This window comes from Seriola dumerili, unplaced genomic scaffold (assembly GCF_002260705.1).
Source record: "Seriola dumerili isolate Sdu_G_001 unplaced genomic scaffold, Sdu_1.0 BDQW01000025.1, whole genome shotgun sequence".
NCBI classification, from domain to species: Eukaryota; Metazoa; Chordata; class Actinopteri; order Carangiformes; family Carangidae; genus Seriola; species Seriola dumerili.
In genome coordinates this window covers 4381738-4396641 of record NW_019174280.1, presented here as the reverse complement: position 1 = coordinate 4396641, position 14904 = coordinate 4381738, and the positions used below count along the sequence as shown (strand labels likewise).

The following is a 14904-nucleotide window of genomic DNA, read 5'->3' as shown; positions in this document are numbered from 1 at the left end:
ATTGATTCTTTTTTTTTCGGAAAAAATCAAGAATAAATTTAAATTTCCTTTACTTCATAAAGGCTATCAATCACATCAAAGTGACACAAAAAGCGTTCAGTGATGAGAAGAATACTCAGGTCCTTTCCCATGTTTCCATGTAAACTGTCAGTATTCAGTAAAACGTACCTTATTACTCAGTGTGTAAAGCTCAATTAAATATATATAAAGGCTACTTACTGTATTACTGTATTACTTACTGTACCGAAAGTAATGTAATGAGTAAATTACTCATTATACAGAATTCAGAACATATTTTTATATAATTAGCTTATCATTTTTTAACATGTAATGAATATTTAATGTTGAGAAGAAGCTAATTATTTATGATTGGGTGATTTAATCTGTAAAATTATCATTTTTTTCACTTTAAGAAAAAATCTAGCTGTCAGGTAAATGTAGTGGAGTAAAAAGTGCAATATTTACCTCTTAAATGTAGCATGCAGAAACTTAAAGTAACTGAAATCTAGGTGTAGGTACTTAGCTAAAGTACTTTAAATGTACTTTTCCATCATAAACGTTAGCCCTAGCCCAAGCCATATCCCTCTTATGTTGGTCAAGGAATCAGAAAGGTGATTGTCAACACATCAACAGTAATGGTGATCATCATGACAATGATCATGATGATCATTTATCTGACAACCTGATAATCTGTATTTGTTCTGCCTGTCAGTTTGAGACACAATCACCGTGGTAACATACCAAAGAAGGAATAAATAAAGTTAAAACATGAAACTATGTGAGACTGAAAACATGTTTCAGATTACAGGGATCGCAGCAGATATGCATAAAACATATGAGAGACCCTCTGAAGTCAGTTTCGATCCAGTAACCTTTGAGATGTTTGACATTAGCCCTCTGTGTTAGCTAAACATTTAATTGACCAGACGGCGGCCATGACTGAAGCCCCTCAGGGTGTAGCATTAATGCCACCCACTGGGACAGCTCTCCATTTATTAGCCCTGTTAGCATCCCATTACCTGGAATTTAGCTCTGTGGTGAAATGACAGTGATTATCTGCACACCCACTTCAACACAAGTAACTACACAATCTCGCTTTACACAAACACAGGAAAAATGTACAGTTGTTTCCTCTTCCAATTACATTCATTGCCTAACTTAACCTTTAACTGTAATCTAAGCAGTTTAAGTGAGAACTGAGGACATGTGAGGACATGTACTTATAAAACATTTAGTAACGACTGGAAATCACTGTAAGACAGCACAGTATGATAGGCAGAGATGGAAGCTGAAGTTAAATTGTCACTTTGACAGTGATACAGAAGCCTAAATGGTTTTTGAAAGTGATGCTTCTGAAATAAAAACCTTTTAAAATCAGAGTTATTTTGGGGTTTTTTTTATGTACATTATGCTGAAAATCAGTCCACATTTTCTGTTCTTTCTTTCATGTTCATGTCAGGAGTGTAGTAAGCCATCCAAAGGAGAGAGCAAGTACACAGCAGGATCAACATTATCAGCAGTGGGTAAAAGTTGCTGGACACATAGATTTCAATGTATAAAAAATTCATCTGTAAATTGCTGAAGTTATCACAGGTAGAATTTACTATGATTATGATGCTTTTCAAATTCCAGCACTAGCTGTTGAGTTTTGTAAAAAAAATAAAAAATAAAAAATAAAAAAAAAAGAGACAGTCCCACTGGAAAATGGCATTATTGATACTGCCATCAGATGGCACCACTTTAAGAAATTTTTTCTTTTGGTCACTTAAGTTCAGCAGGAAAAGCTGTAAACAAAGTATTTACACATTATCACCTTAAAAAAATTATTGCAGTGACCAGAGCAAGATTAGCATTCATTCACGTTAGCACCTTGAAGCCAAAACAGTGAGCTCAAAGACACTAAAGTGTTACGATTTGGTATTAAATTCTGTTTGGACCCCAGGGCAGATTCAGACACAGACATGACAGGATGGATGCAATAAAAGTTCTTTACTGGCGTAATCCAAAGTCAGAAAATGCAATGGGACAATTTTAGTGGAGAGTACAGGAAGGAAAGGGATCCAGGTGGAGACTGGTGGTGTCCGGGGGGTGGAAAGCCAGTGCATGGATCGTCAGCAGGAGCATTTTCCCAAAAAACAACAAGTGACCCATTAAGGTTTCTTTCCCTAGAGTAGAAGGTGGCCTGGGCGGTTACCACATTGAGAGCAGAACAATCTGGCGACGAGTGAGTGAAGAGCCGGGGGTTCTTATACAGGGCTTGACAAGTGATGAGTCACAGGTGTGCCAGGTAGTCAGCGCTGCGCCATGCCCATGTTGAGAAACACACACATACACTCACACAAGGAGGAGGAGACACAGGGAAAGACAGACAGGGAAAACAAACACAGGAAACACTGGGGACATCTAGCAGTCACAGAGGGGCGGTGACAGTAAAGCACTAGTTGTATAGAGTTAAGGGGAGCTGCAGGGTCAAGGAATAATTCTCTATAGGTTCATCACGATCAGTGATCCATTTCACATTACATGTATTTATTTGACCCATTGTTAAAAGATATTTATTAGTGCAGCTTTAAAGTTAGTTAGTTTTTGTTGTTAGAAAAAAAAAGTCATTTATGATCATATAGATGAATAATTCTCAAATACCACACATAGAGTTAATGAGTGGAAAAACAGGAGGTGGAAGACATACACAGATCTTTTACTTAATGCTATAACCTACATTTATATTTTTACTTAAGGTACAAAAGTATTAACATCAAGATTACCATCAATATTTAAAGTACCAATGGTAAAATATGCAGAACGGTCCGTTTTCCTGAATCTTGCTTTACTGGATTATAATTATTGATGCATTAATGAGTGCATCACTTTAATGTTGCAGCTGGTGAAGGTGGAGGTAAGTTTTAATTGTTATATATACTGCTGAGTAAAGTATTATTATATCTTATCCTAACCAAAAATAATACATGATCATTTATTTGTTGCTTATATTTTGTATGATTAATATGAATCTGCAAACTCACTTACTTAATATGAAATAAATGAGGTGGAATAAAGGTAAAATATTTACATCTGAAAAGTAGAAATGAAGTATAAAGTAGCAGAAAATGGAAATGTGCTTAGTTGCTTTGCTGTGTGATGAATTCATTTAAGCTTTTATTTCACCAGAGTGCAAAAACGACATGTATCACTTCATGTGGTGAGGAGAATTTACCTCTAACAGCTGATATCAGCCTCCTCCCAACTGTGGAACTGTACTGATGTGAACTAAGATGAGGTTGGTAACAACTATCTAAACATGTATCATGTTTTTTTTCTGTGGTTAAACAGGCTCTGTCTCAGTCTGCCCTTAGATGAAGATGCTGAGCCATAATCTTTGGTGACTGAGAACCAAAACTGCCGTCTATTCATGGCGTGAAATACTGTATTTACTGTATGTTCCTGCAGAGTGTTGAGTGAGTGAATTCCTCTCGAATAATCCCCCCCAGCCTGATGCTCCTTCTCTGAGGATAAAGCTGATAACTTCGCCCAAGGCTTCCCTCGAGCCCTCGATCACATCAGAGATTATAATGAGATGAGCCGTGAAGCAGAGAGAACAGTCATGTGTTGAATCATGAACGGGGTCTAAAAATATCTGCATCTTCAGGCCTGTCACTGCTGGGCAATGTTTTACACAAAGAGAGGAGAGGAGCAGTTGTTTCCGTGTTTCTACGACACAATCCAACTGATTTTTACCACAGGAACAACTGCGAGGCATGCTGGGTCACATGACTGAAGTCAGGATTAGATCTTGCCATTTTCTAGTAAAGCAGGCTGTTGAGTCCATAGATTTTTCCTAATACAGTTCATTAAGGGGAAATAAATATAACCAGGAAATACACTTTAACACTAGACCTGATGAAAGGTATTTATGAATTCAGTGACCACCACAATTAATGTAAAACTCAGCCTCTGCTAATATTATTATTACTTACTTTTCATATAAATAAAGATTATGAAGGTTTCCTTAACATCTGCAGAATCTAAATCAATCATCATATTTAATATTCTCTGATTCTGAGCTGCCACAAGAGGGCAGTACAGCCTTGAAACAAGGATCAGGAAGTATTTTGGTTTTATTTGATGTCATATTGTAAGAATTATCAGTACATAAATTAATTATAGAGCTTTTGTTTTGTACAGACATGCTTTTTTGCTGCGTGCCGTACGGTGGAAGTACAGGCAGTGCTTCAGTCCTCCTCTCTATACTAACATATGTACTGTAGATGATTTTAGTTCAAGACAATCAAAAGAATATAATTCTATATAATAATATATGTAATAATTCTATATCATTTATCAGTTTTGACCTCCATTAACTGCATCAAATAAGCATGTGAGTTTGAGTTTATCCAGAAAAAATGATGATTGTTCTGCCAAATACCAGACAGAGGATTAGATTTATCAAATCATCTGCAAGCTTGAGTTTATTAGTCACAACAAACGCCTGTTAAAACTGTAATTTTGTTCGGATGATTTGTTTTACCCAGGCTTTTTCTATTACAATGCGTACTAGGTTGAAAGTAAAGCCCCCCCCCCAAAAAAAACTAAGGCTGAAACAGGCATGTCACACAGGTGTAATTAATAACAGTAATTGCAGGGAGGGGCGCCGTCGTTAATTTCATTAGTTCCACCTGTGATTTCCTGCTATGACAAGTCAAATAGCTGCTGTGAAAAAAAGTCTATAATCTGAATCATCTGGTAATGATTTAAGAATAATTAATGCTTCAATGCACGGGAAAAAAAAGTGATGCTCATCATTCAAACATGTAATTACAATACAAAATATGTAAATTATGTCTTTGTCTTGACTTCAGTGTCAATAGGCTTTTTTCACTGCAGATTTTTCTGATAAAGGGAAAACAAAGGTGCAGTTACAGACAGTAACAGAGGCTGTCAGCTCCAGGCTCTTGTTATCGTGCACGCTGACTCACTGGGAGCTGAGCCGTTGTTAATGTAATGAATTACACCTGTGCTTTCTGTGCTTTAACAAAGCAAAATGTCTGCTGTGAAAAAAATAGTCTGTATAGCAGGGCAGTGTGTTGTTTATATAAAGAAACAAAGATTGTATTTGTGCAAGGTGGTCTTTATTCAATTTCATGTGTTGCTGTCAAACACAAACTTATACATTTTGACTATTATAACAATGAACATTTACAAGTGCATCTTCTTCTCAGTCATCCCTTTTATCCAGTACTAGTATGCTAGCACACTATTTAGTGTTTAATAACAGTCCAGCAGAAAAATCAATGATAAGTGACTTTGGATCAAACATCAATAGATTACTTCCAAACTTTGAAACAACATAAACATTGGCTTTTCTCAGTGAGTACACAGATATGCCATAAGGATTTTTTGCCAATTTCTGTAATCAACTGTGTTATCAAGAGAAAACACACATGAGCCCAAAACTGCACATAACATTACGGGTCTAATCAGAATATTAGCATACAGATAATTTTTCATCTGTATTAGCCAAAATCAAAATGGGTATTTTTATGAGACACACTACAAATTCAGGTGCAAAGTAGCTTTCTTCACATACCTATCTTGAGGTATCTTTTTTCTGTTGTTAATGCAACTTTATCCGTGATGTATCTGTCATTTCCTGTCCTGCAGTCTCAAAACAAACAAGATCTAGCAGTTATTTCTAAAATGGGAGTTGAAATTGCCAGGACATTGCAGATTGACATCTGTTTTCAAATGACCTAAAGAAGTTCATATCAGTCTCAGACCACAGATGTGGTGCTCTCCGGGTTGATTCGAACCGGCCTCGTGCTCTTCCTCAGGTCCTGCAGCTGTTTTGCCGGCTTGCCCACGCCCTCCTCGAACCTGCGCTCCACCACGGGCAGCACGGTGTCGTGGAGGAAGGAGGCGTTCTGCATGATGAAGGCCTTCTTCTCAGGATCCTGCTCGCACCGGAGGCTGTAGTCCACGTGCTGCACGGCCACCAGGATGATCTCCCTCAGGCTCTCCAGCAGCACCATGTGCAGCTCGGGGAAATAGAGTTTCAGGCCTTCCTCCAGGAAGCTCATCATTTGCTTTGTGAAGGCCACGATGGTGTAGCTCAGGTTCACCCAGCAGTCATCGCCGGTGTACTGCTCGAAGCTGCCCATGCCACAGCTGCGCATCTCGTCCTGCAGAGAAAAAACGCACATTCGGTGAGGTTAAAACACCATAAACCAAAAACGGTGATTCATAACAGCAATACACGACAGCATTTGTTGTTAATAAAACTCAGTATCTATGTGTTCCCAGCTAAAAATCCTCTGCACACAGGTTGAAATCACCACCTACAGAAATGAAAAGAAGACTTCAAGTAGATTTTTTTTTTTCAATCAATCAGTTAGTGTTTAATTTATAAAAATGAGAAACAACTGTGAAAAATGCCCATCAACACTTTCTGTCTAACATTACTTCTTCAAATGTCCTCCACCACCACCACGCACCTTGAGTTTAGCCAGCGCCTCAGGGGTCATGAGGTTCATCCTCCTCCACATCTCCTCAGAGTTTCGGTGCTTGGTGGCTTCGATGATGATGTCCTTGTAGCTCTGCAGGGCCGCCTTGATGTCTTTGACCAGCAGAGACTGCAGGGTGAAGGTCAGGTCCAGCCCAATCTCTGTCAGCTGTTGACAATGCTCTTTAGCCACTTTAACACACTCTGCTGCTGTCGACAGGCTCTCCTTACTGTCAAACACCTGGTTCAGAAAAGAAAAGGGACATTTTTTTTTTTGCATATTCAAAAGACATATTGCAGTCCCTGTTTGCCATATGCAACAATAAATCATCTTTTCTGGCCTTCAAGAGCCTCCGACTTGATCTTCTCCTCGTCCTACCTGTTTGCTGAAGGCGTCCACAAACATCCTCATGGCTGATTTGGACCAGACCACGAAGGCAGAGTAGCAGCCCGTGTTTCCTGCGAAATCCATCTCAAACTCCTTGGCCGTCTCCAGCAAGCTGGTGAAGAAGATGTTGCAGAGTTTGTGGATGTAGAGCAGCGTGGCTCCCTCGATGCGAAGCTGCCGTATGGCCGTCTGGACTGCAGCAGCACGGTTTTTCAGAAACAGCTCACAGGCCTTCGTGGACTGGCCTGCAACGCAGGAGAAAAGTAGAAAACTATTTAAATTGAGTGCAAATGTATGACTTTATATAGTGATGTAGTCCAGATTTTTTATATAATTCTAGATTTTGACATTTTAATCTGTCGTCAAGGTTATAGATATGATTGATGATACAAAATTCATGTCCTGGGAAATATTTCTGGCAGCTTCATGACGTGAAGAGGTGTTTACAGTCTATAATTACATACAGACTGCAACATGTTTTTACAAGAGGCTGATTCTAATGTTTTTGGCGAAGGATCTTCATATTTGACTATTTAAAAAAAAAAAAAAAAAAAAAACCTGAATGGAATTGAATATTCTCTACCATCATACAACGAACATGGCAGTGTGAGGAAGGTTTTGAGAAGATATTAGAACATAACAAACAATTTGCCCTTTTTAATAGTCAGGAAATGTTGCAGAGTTTGGTTGGTGGTAAAACAAAAACTAATTACTTTCTGGGGCAATCTGGACTCACAACTTCAGTATTTCTAAAATCCATCTCTTGTGTATCTCTTATCATTTGTATTGATATCATTTGTATTTTACATCCTCTTCCTTCCCTCCTTCCTTCCTCCGTCAGTATGTTCCCAAGCTGTGATTTTGATCATCCTGGATATACACTCTACTTGTATGTTCTAACACTAAAACTGTGTGTTGAGTTCGGTCCAAATAATCTAATGAATGTCCCACACTTCTGTGGAGACACTGTACAAAAATGATCCAATCTAAGATGTCTTGTCTGCTATATATTCTGCACTAAATCCTAATGTCAAATATCATATTCATTACATTTGCCATTAAAAAACACGATTAGATAACTACGATAGATACTTGAGAAACTATTCTGACAGTATAAAAAAGTTTATAAAAGAAAGTTTGTGTTGTCAATGCTCCACAAACAAGAATCTTAATATGCAATTATCCTGCAACTGAGACGTTTAAACCCTGAGTGACAGAAAAAGATCTAAGGAGAGATACTCTTTACTCAAGTTAAAATGATTAGTTGATTAATCAGTTAGTGTATCGACACAAAATAAACCAAAAACTAGTTTGATAACTGACTGTTAAGTCATTTTTCAACCAAAAACTGTGCAAATGTGAAACAAATGTGAGTGTATTCAGCTGACTTTTTGTTGATGTGTGGTGTTACTGATGAAAAAAAAAAAAAGAAGGACCTAATCTGATCAGCTGGGAAACAGCCCGCCGGGTGGCTTTGGGTCCCCCACGAAGGGACCGATCTGGGGACAACTCGAAAACCAGGACTTCAGTCAGCTGCCGCACACGCTCATCCACCTTGGACCTGAGCTCTTTGACCTTCTGGGTGACCGGCTGGTCTTTGAGATACTCGTTGAGCTTGTCCAGCAGGTCCACAGCGCCCTCAAAGTCTCTCTGGGCGATGCAGACGTCCAGATCCTCTGGCAGCTCCTGGATCCACTCAAGGCTTAGGTCCACATTTTCTTCAGCATCAGGCGGCTGGTCATCTTCCTCATCGAAAGGATTGGTGGACACCTCAGGTCTTACAGGAGAAGTAGGGACCTCCTCCTCTTTCTTGTGCTTGTCCTTGGTGACTTTGTTCTTCTTGGTCTCGTCCAGGATCTCCAGCCACTCCTTCTTGATTTTGCTGTTTTCTGCCTGGAAGATGCGGCTGTCTGGGAACATGAGGATCTTGAACATGTCCTTCATGGGAGGATTGTCTTTTACGTTGACCACAGCGAAGCTCTCCAAGTCGTACAAGGCGTTGTATTTATACTTCACAGTGCCTCTACGGTTTGGCAGCCAGGTGGCGATTAACAGGCAGTCATTCATGAGGAAAGCGTGCACCTTCTGAATGGGGGACATGTTGTCTACATCAAACTCAACAAGGTCACCATTGTAGACAAGGTGCCTCCCTGGGGTGTCCATGATGTTTTTACCCCCTTCCACTTTCTCCAGCAGTGAGGTGAGCGTCCTCTGCTTCAGCTCCTCTGTTTCTTTGGGGAAAGCAGCCTGCATCTCTTTCGACGTCTCATCCTTGTCAGTGGACAACAAGGCCTGAGTGATGCTCTCCATGATGCTCTTCTGCTCTGTCAGGATGTGGCTCAGCTGGTACATTTCACTCTCCAGATAGGAAATCTCTTTGGCCGTCTCGATAAACTGTCTATAGTTCTTGTAGACATTTTTCTTTAGGTTTTGAGCCGTTTCGTCGGCCAAGTTTTGGATTTTTTGACGGTGCTCCTGCAAATCTCTGTCGCCATCGGACTGCTGTGACAGCTGCTTCACGTAATTTTGCGGGTCGAAATTAGGTGATTCGAGCAGTTTCCGTAGTCGGTTTCCCGTTTCCGACATCTTCCGTCGCGCGGGTGTTCGCTTACTAAAACAAAATGCTGACAAAATGGGGATAAATTTAGTCAAGAGAAGAGTTTACAGAGGCTCCTCGGTTCATATCCGCTTTGCAACCCAAACAGGAAGCTGTAAATTGGTTTACACCCAAACGTCACGTGATTCAGGAAAAAAAGATGGTCAACAAATTTCATCAAAACAAGAATTTTTAAATGATACGTTTTCGTTCGTACTGGTTCTTACAAGCTAATATCGTTATTGATCACAGCACTTAAATTATAAACTATATATGTCGGACTTGTTACTAATTTTCATGAATTTAACCACTAAACGACAACAATAAAAACCACGGTTGGATTTTATATTGGCCAACGACTTGAAATTGAAGAAGACTACGCATCCCAGCATGCACTCCTTCGAATTCGTCAGGTTCGTGAGAAAAACCTAGAGCGGAAACTCTGCAGTGGTATAAAGTGTAAATATTCAAGTAGTAAGTAGTAAATACCAGTACCTCAGAACTATACTGAAGTACAGTACTTGAGTTAATGTACTCAGTTATGTTCCACCACTGCACAGTCTTTTCCTTTAAATCCTTAGCGGAAATTGGTTGTGTTATGATTAACTAAACAGAAGAGTTCTCAAAAGATTAATGAATATTAAATATATTTTTTTATTTGTATTTGGTTCAACTTTTATTAATTGTATCATGGTTAAATAGTTTTAACTTAAATATAATATAATATTAGTTCACACTCCAGATCAGTGGGTGGCGCTAATGCACCCGGAAAATGTTTGCCAACGGCCACTACAACCAGAAGAAGAAAAAGAACTATTGGTGACTGTTAGCAAACATCTTCGGTCGTCAAGAAGATATGATGCATTTTACGGTGAAATCATGACTAAAGGCAAAATATTTTAACAGAGAATATATTTTTAACAGAGGGTGACTCGGGGTAGCTAACTTTGGTTACTTCCATCGCCATTTTCCTTTCTTTCCGTCATAATGGATGAGGATTTTCTGCTCGCTATTCAGCTACAGGAGCAGTTTGACAGTGAATATGAGACGTCATTATTTCCATCAGACTGTTTTGAGGATAACGGCTTCGGACAAAGCAGTAAGAAACGAAAAGTGGATGTAGCCCCTGGAGGTGGCAGTGATGTTGTCCCCTACTTTAAGCCCGCTGCCCAGCCTGAGAGGCCGCTGTCCATCGTGGACGAGTCCTGGGAGATACTGGACCCCAGCCCCGATGTCAGAGCCATGTTTCTGGAGTTCAATGACATGTTCTTCTGGGGGAAACTCAGCGGTGTGGAGGTTAAGTGGAGTCCCAGAATGACACTGTAAGTCACTTGTTATGGTATAGCTTCTTGTGTTGATATTGCCGTAAGGCTAAGATCACCCTGATATCTAAATGCGGTAAAGTGGTGTGGGAGTAAGAGTGCGGGATGTTTTTTTCCCCACTGGGCTTTATGAAAGGCCTGTGTGTGTTGTATTTAATGTCTCTTTCATTTTATCTTAGGTGTGCTGGCGTGTGTTCTTACGAGGGCCGAGGTGGATTGTGTTCGATCAGACTCAGTGAGCCTCTGCTGAAGCTGAGACCTAGAAAAGACCTGGTTCAGGTGAGGTGGATAGTTACATTGATCTAGTATTTTATCAAATCTAATCTTCTCTAATTCCTTTCTAACAATTTCTGTTGAAATATTTCAATTTGCAGATAATAATTTGTGCCAAAACGTTAATTAAGGGGGAAAAATGACCACAACAACACAACAATGAAAACATACACACAAGGCTGTATCTTTACAAAAGTAAAACAGTTTATTTTGAAGATTGAAATGTATATAATTAGTTTACTAATACTGGAATCAGAGGTTAAATAACATAACAGCCATAATACATGAACAGCTAAAGAAACATTGTTGGTTACATACTATAAAATACATCCAAAATTATTTTAACACACAAGAGAAACTCTTTCTCTGAAAGTCAGGACATATTTTCCTTCAGATTCCAAATTCCAACTGTGTGTTAGTATATGTGATTGTATCTGGGATGTTTGTGTGTGCTCAAACATCCCATGTGCTCAGACAGATATTTACAGATGTATTTTTTTTTTTGTTTCCCCAGACGCTCCTCCATGAAATGATTCACGCCCTCCTGTTTGTGACCCAGAACAACAGAGACAGAGATGGTCACGGACCCGAGTTCTGCAAACATATGAACCGAATCAACAAGGCCAGTGGAACAAATATTACTGTAGGTATATTTTATTTTACTCATTTTAAGCAGTTAGCCAATATTTTACGTTATTATACGTTAAACAATAAAATAACCACCTGAAATTTCTCTCTGTCGTCTCATCAGATCTACCATAGCTTCCATGATGAGGTTGATGTGTACCGGCAGCACTGGTGGCGATGCAATGGGCCCTGTCAAAACCGCAAGCCCTACTTTGGCTACGTGAAGAGGGCCATGAACCGGGCTCCGTCTTCTTTGGACCCTTGGTGGGAGGACCACCGGAGGACGTGTGGCGGGGCGTACACCAAGATCAAGGAGCCTGAAGGATATGGCAAAAAAGGCAAGAAGGACGGGAAGACCTCAGATAAGAAGGCCTCAGGAAATGGCAAGGCTTCAAGTACAACTACAGCTACAGGTGACATGCACCGACCTCCTCTATGTATTCAGCTGAAAGAGATTATGTATTTTCCAAATGATGTCAACTGTGTACTGAAGACAGAACAAGTTGGTTGCCACTTCTGATGAACGATCTCACAATAAAAGCCACTCAGTTTTGCACCAGTGAACTACTTTTCATATGAAGCAGCAGCCATAGGAAAATATTGAGTCTGCATTAGCAGCAACTTATTACAGCTCTGATACTGCTGCAGAAGAGTGAACAGTAACGAGCGGCGCTGTTATCAGTGAGACAAAATCCCTCGCTGTAATGCTGGATTACATACGTGCATCACTTCCTCTGAGCCGCTCGTGTATTCAGGTGGAATGGTGGACGCCACAACTAACATTAAAAACTATATAGTAAAGTAATTGTAGCATTGTATTCTTTATTGTATGTATATTGTCAGCCTTGCTACAAAGGTCATTTTTTTTTGATCTGATCTAAATTACTGAATGTAAATACACTGAGTGGATATTGAAGAAGTGCTGATCATAAGTACTATCAAAAATGAAGTCTGATTTAATGTGAAATTGTAAGGACTGTGACTTTCTATTTCAATTCTATTTCAGCGTATTAGAATGATTCATCTGCACAGACGTCTCAAAGAAAAATTTGTTGCTTGACTCATAATTTGCTTCCTTTCTTCCGTCAGGTTCTGGATCACAGGACATAAGGAATATTATCCCATTTAGTGGCAAAGGCTTCGTACTCGGAGTGAAGTCACAGTCCTCTACGTCTTCCTCCCCTTCTCACAAACCACCACCGATGCCTGCTGTGAAATCCCCTACATCCAGCCCCGTCTCCCCTCCCAAGAAACTCCCCACCCCTTCATCCCCAGCTAAAACTCTCACATCTCCTGTTCGCTCCGGCCCTGATAAAACAGGGATCTCCGCTGCCTTTCCCTCCATCAGGCCAGCAGCCTCCACGGGGCAGAAGCCACCTGTAAAGAGGTCTGTCAGTAATACGAGGGTTTTTGTCAACATCGGTGGCTCACCAGTCAGAATCCCTAAACCCCACAGCGGCAGCAGTAGCCTGGGAGCAGAGAAAATAAAGCAAAGGTCCATTGAAGACCTTTTCAACAGCATAGGTGTCAGGAAATCAGTTGGGCCGTCCCCCTCAAATACAGAAACTAAAAGAGATTCACGGACATCACCAAAGAGTACCATGAGTGCTACCTCTGCCTCTTCCTCCTTTCCTAAACAACAAAGTTCTTCCTCTGCCAGCACATCTAAACCTAGTCCAAGCAAATCTAGTCAAGGCAGCCCTGCTAAACCACTACAGTCAAAATATTTCAATCATTCCAACAGTGACAGTACACTAGGAGCTGCCGGTGGGGGTCAGACATCAAGGAAGAGGCCGTGGGACGACCGCAACAGCTCAGCCAGCATCTTTGACTTCTTCCAGAAAACGTTAGGCAGCGATTCAGCAGCAGCGTCGAGGGAGTCAACAAAGACAAAAACACCTGCAATGCAGCAAAGAACTGCCACCACCACCTCCTCCTCCTCATCCTCCACTACATCTTCTCTTCCTTCCTCTGCAGCATTGCACAGCGTTACCTCCACCTCCTCCTCCTCCTCCTCCTCCTCCTCCGCGCTATTGGTCAGCTGTCCTGTGTGCCAAGCAAAGGTGCAGGAGTCAAAGATCAACGAGCATCTTGATTCCTGCCTCTCGTGAACAGGGAGGAGCAGATTGCTAAGGAGGACAATGCAGAAGAGATGTTGCTATAAAACCAACTTCAGGAAAGTCAATAGAAGTTTCAGGGATTTTGCTGTTTTGATATTGGATATTCAGTGTTATTACAATTACACTTTTGATTTTAAAGCGTTGGTTGGATGGTTTTACTACGAGATTGGATTGTTTTTCTTTGTGGTTGTCAATATTAATGATAATCCTTCCATCACGAGTGCCTGTCTGACAGCTCGTGCCTTAGGAGACCAAGAGAACAGGAGGGTTTAACAGATAATGTACGTTAAATTAGTTTTTATTCACATCAGGTAAAACAAAACGAAGAAAACACAAGTAAATTCTGGTAAAACTTTCACCCGAATCCTTAACACTGTTGTTTTAACTTTAGAATAATTCATGAATAGCATTCTCATGTTATTTTTTTATCACACTGATCAGTTCTGTGTAAATCTTATGAATTATTTCACTGCAGAGCTTCCTACATTGGGCTGGAATACATTAGAAAGCCATGACATTTGTAATGCAGTGAAGCAATTGATGAGATTGATCAGTATGATGATACCAGTTAGGGTATAAATTCACAAGCTGCAGTGTCGTGTGTGTGTGTGTGTGTGTGTGTGTGTGTGTGTGTGTGTGTGTGTGTGTGTGTGTGTGTGTGTGTGTGTGTGTGTGTGTGTGTGTGTGTGTGTGTGTAGAGAGAGGTTATTTTTGCCTCCTCTGCGGGTGGATGCTTGTGGACTGGTTCCTGTAGTCTGAAGTGTTCTCCACCTCAGTTCAGCACGAGACGCCGACTGACCTCTGCTGATGTGCGGGAATCAGATTTCACACTCGCTAGCTATTTATTTCAACACCGCACCCATCTTGTACTTCATCAGTCAGGTCGACAGTGGAAAATTTGAGGACGGCTTAAAATGTTTTTGCTCACTTATTATTTTTAGGGAAATGTTTAAATTACAAAATGCAGATTTTAACTGCGAAAACATTAGGATTTTCTATGTGTGTTGTTTTATGTGTTGTTGTTGTTGTTTGTTTTAAAGGAAATTGCTAAGAAGTTTTGTTGCCAAATAAAAACATTTTTA

At 40.3% G+C, this 14904-nt stretch overlaps 2 protein-coding genes across 2 annotated transcripts; one reads left to right on the top strand and one right to left on the bottom strand.

Moving 5' to 3' along the window:
• Positions 1-5104: 5104 nt before the first annotated feature.
• exoc8 (exocyst complex component 8) lies at positions 5105-9625 on the bottom strand. The gene is made up of 4 exons (XM_022738037.1): positions 8321-9625; positions 6876-7129; positions 6489-6737; positions 5105-6176 (listed from the first exon to the last, which is right to left on the bottom strand). Exons 1-4 carry the CDS (start codon positions 9468-9470, stop codon positions 5769-5771), a joined length of 2061 nt encoding a protein of 686 aa, XP_022593758.1. The 5' UTR covers positions 9471-9625; the 3' UTR covers positions 5105-5768.
• Positions 9626-10314: 689 nt separating this feature from the next.
• On the top strand, positions 10315-14904 carry sprtn (SprT-like N-terminal domain). The gene is made up of 5 exons (XM_022770361.1): positions 10315-10802; positions 10982-11081; positions 11590-11718; positions 11827-12115; positions 12792-14904. Exons 1-5 carry the CDS (start codon positions 10468-10470, stop codon positions 13811-13813), a joined length of 1875 nt encoding a protein of 624 aa, XP_022626082.1. The 5' UTR covers positions 10315-10467; the 3' UTR covers positions 13814-14904.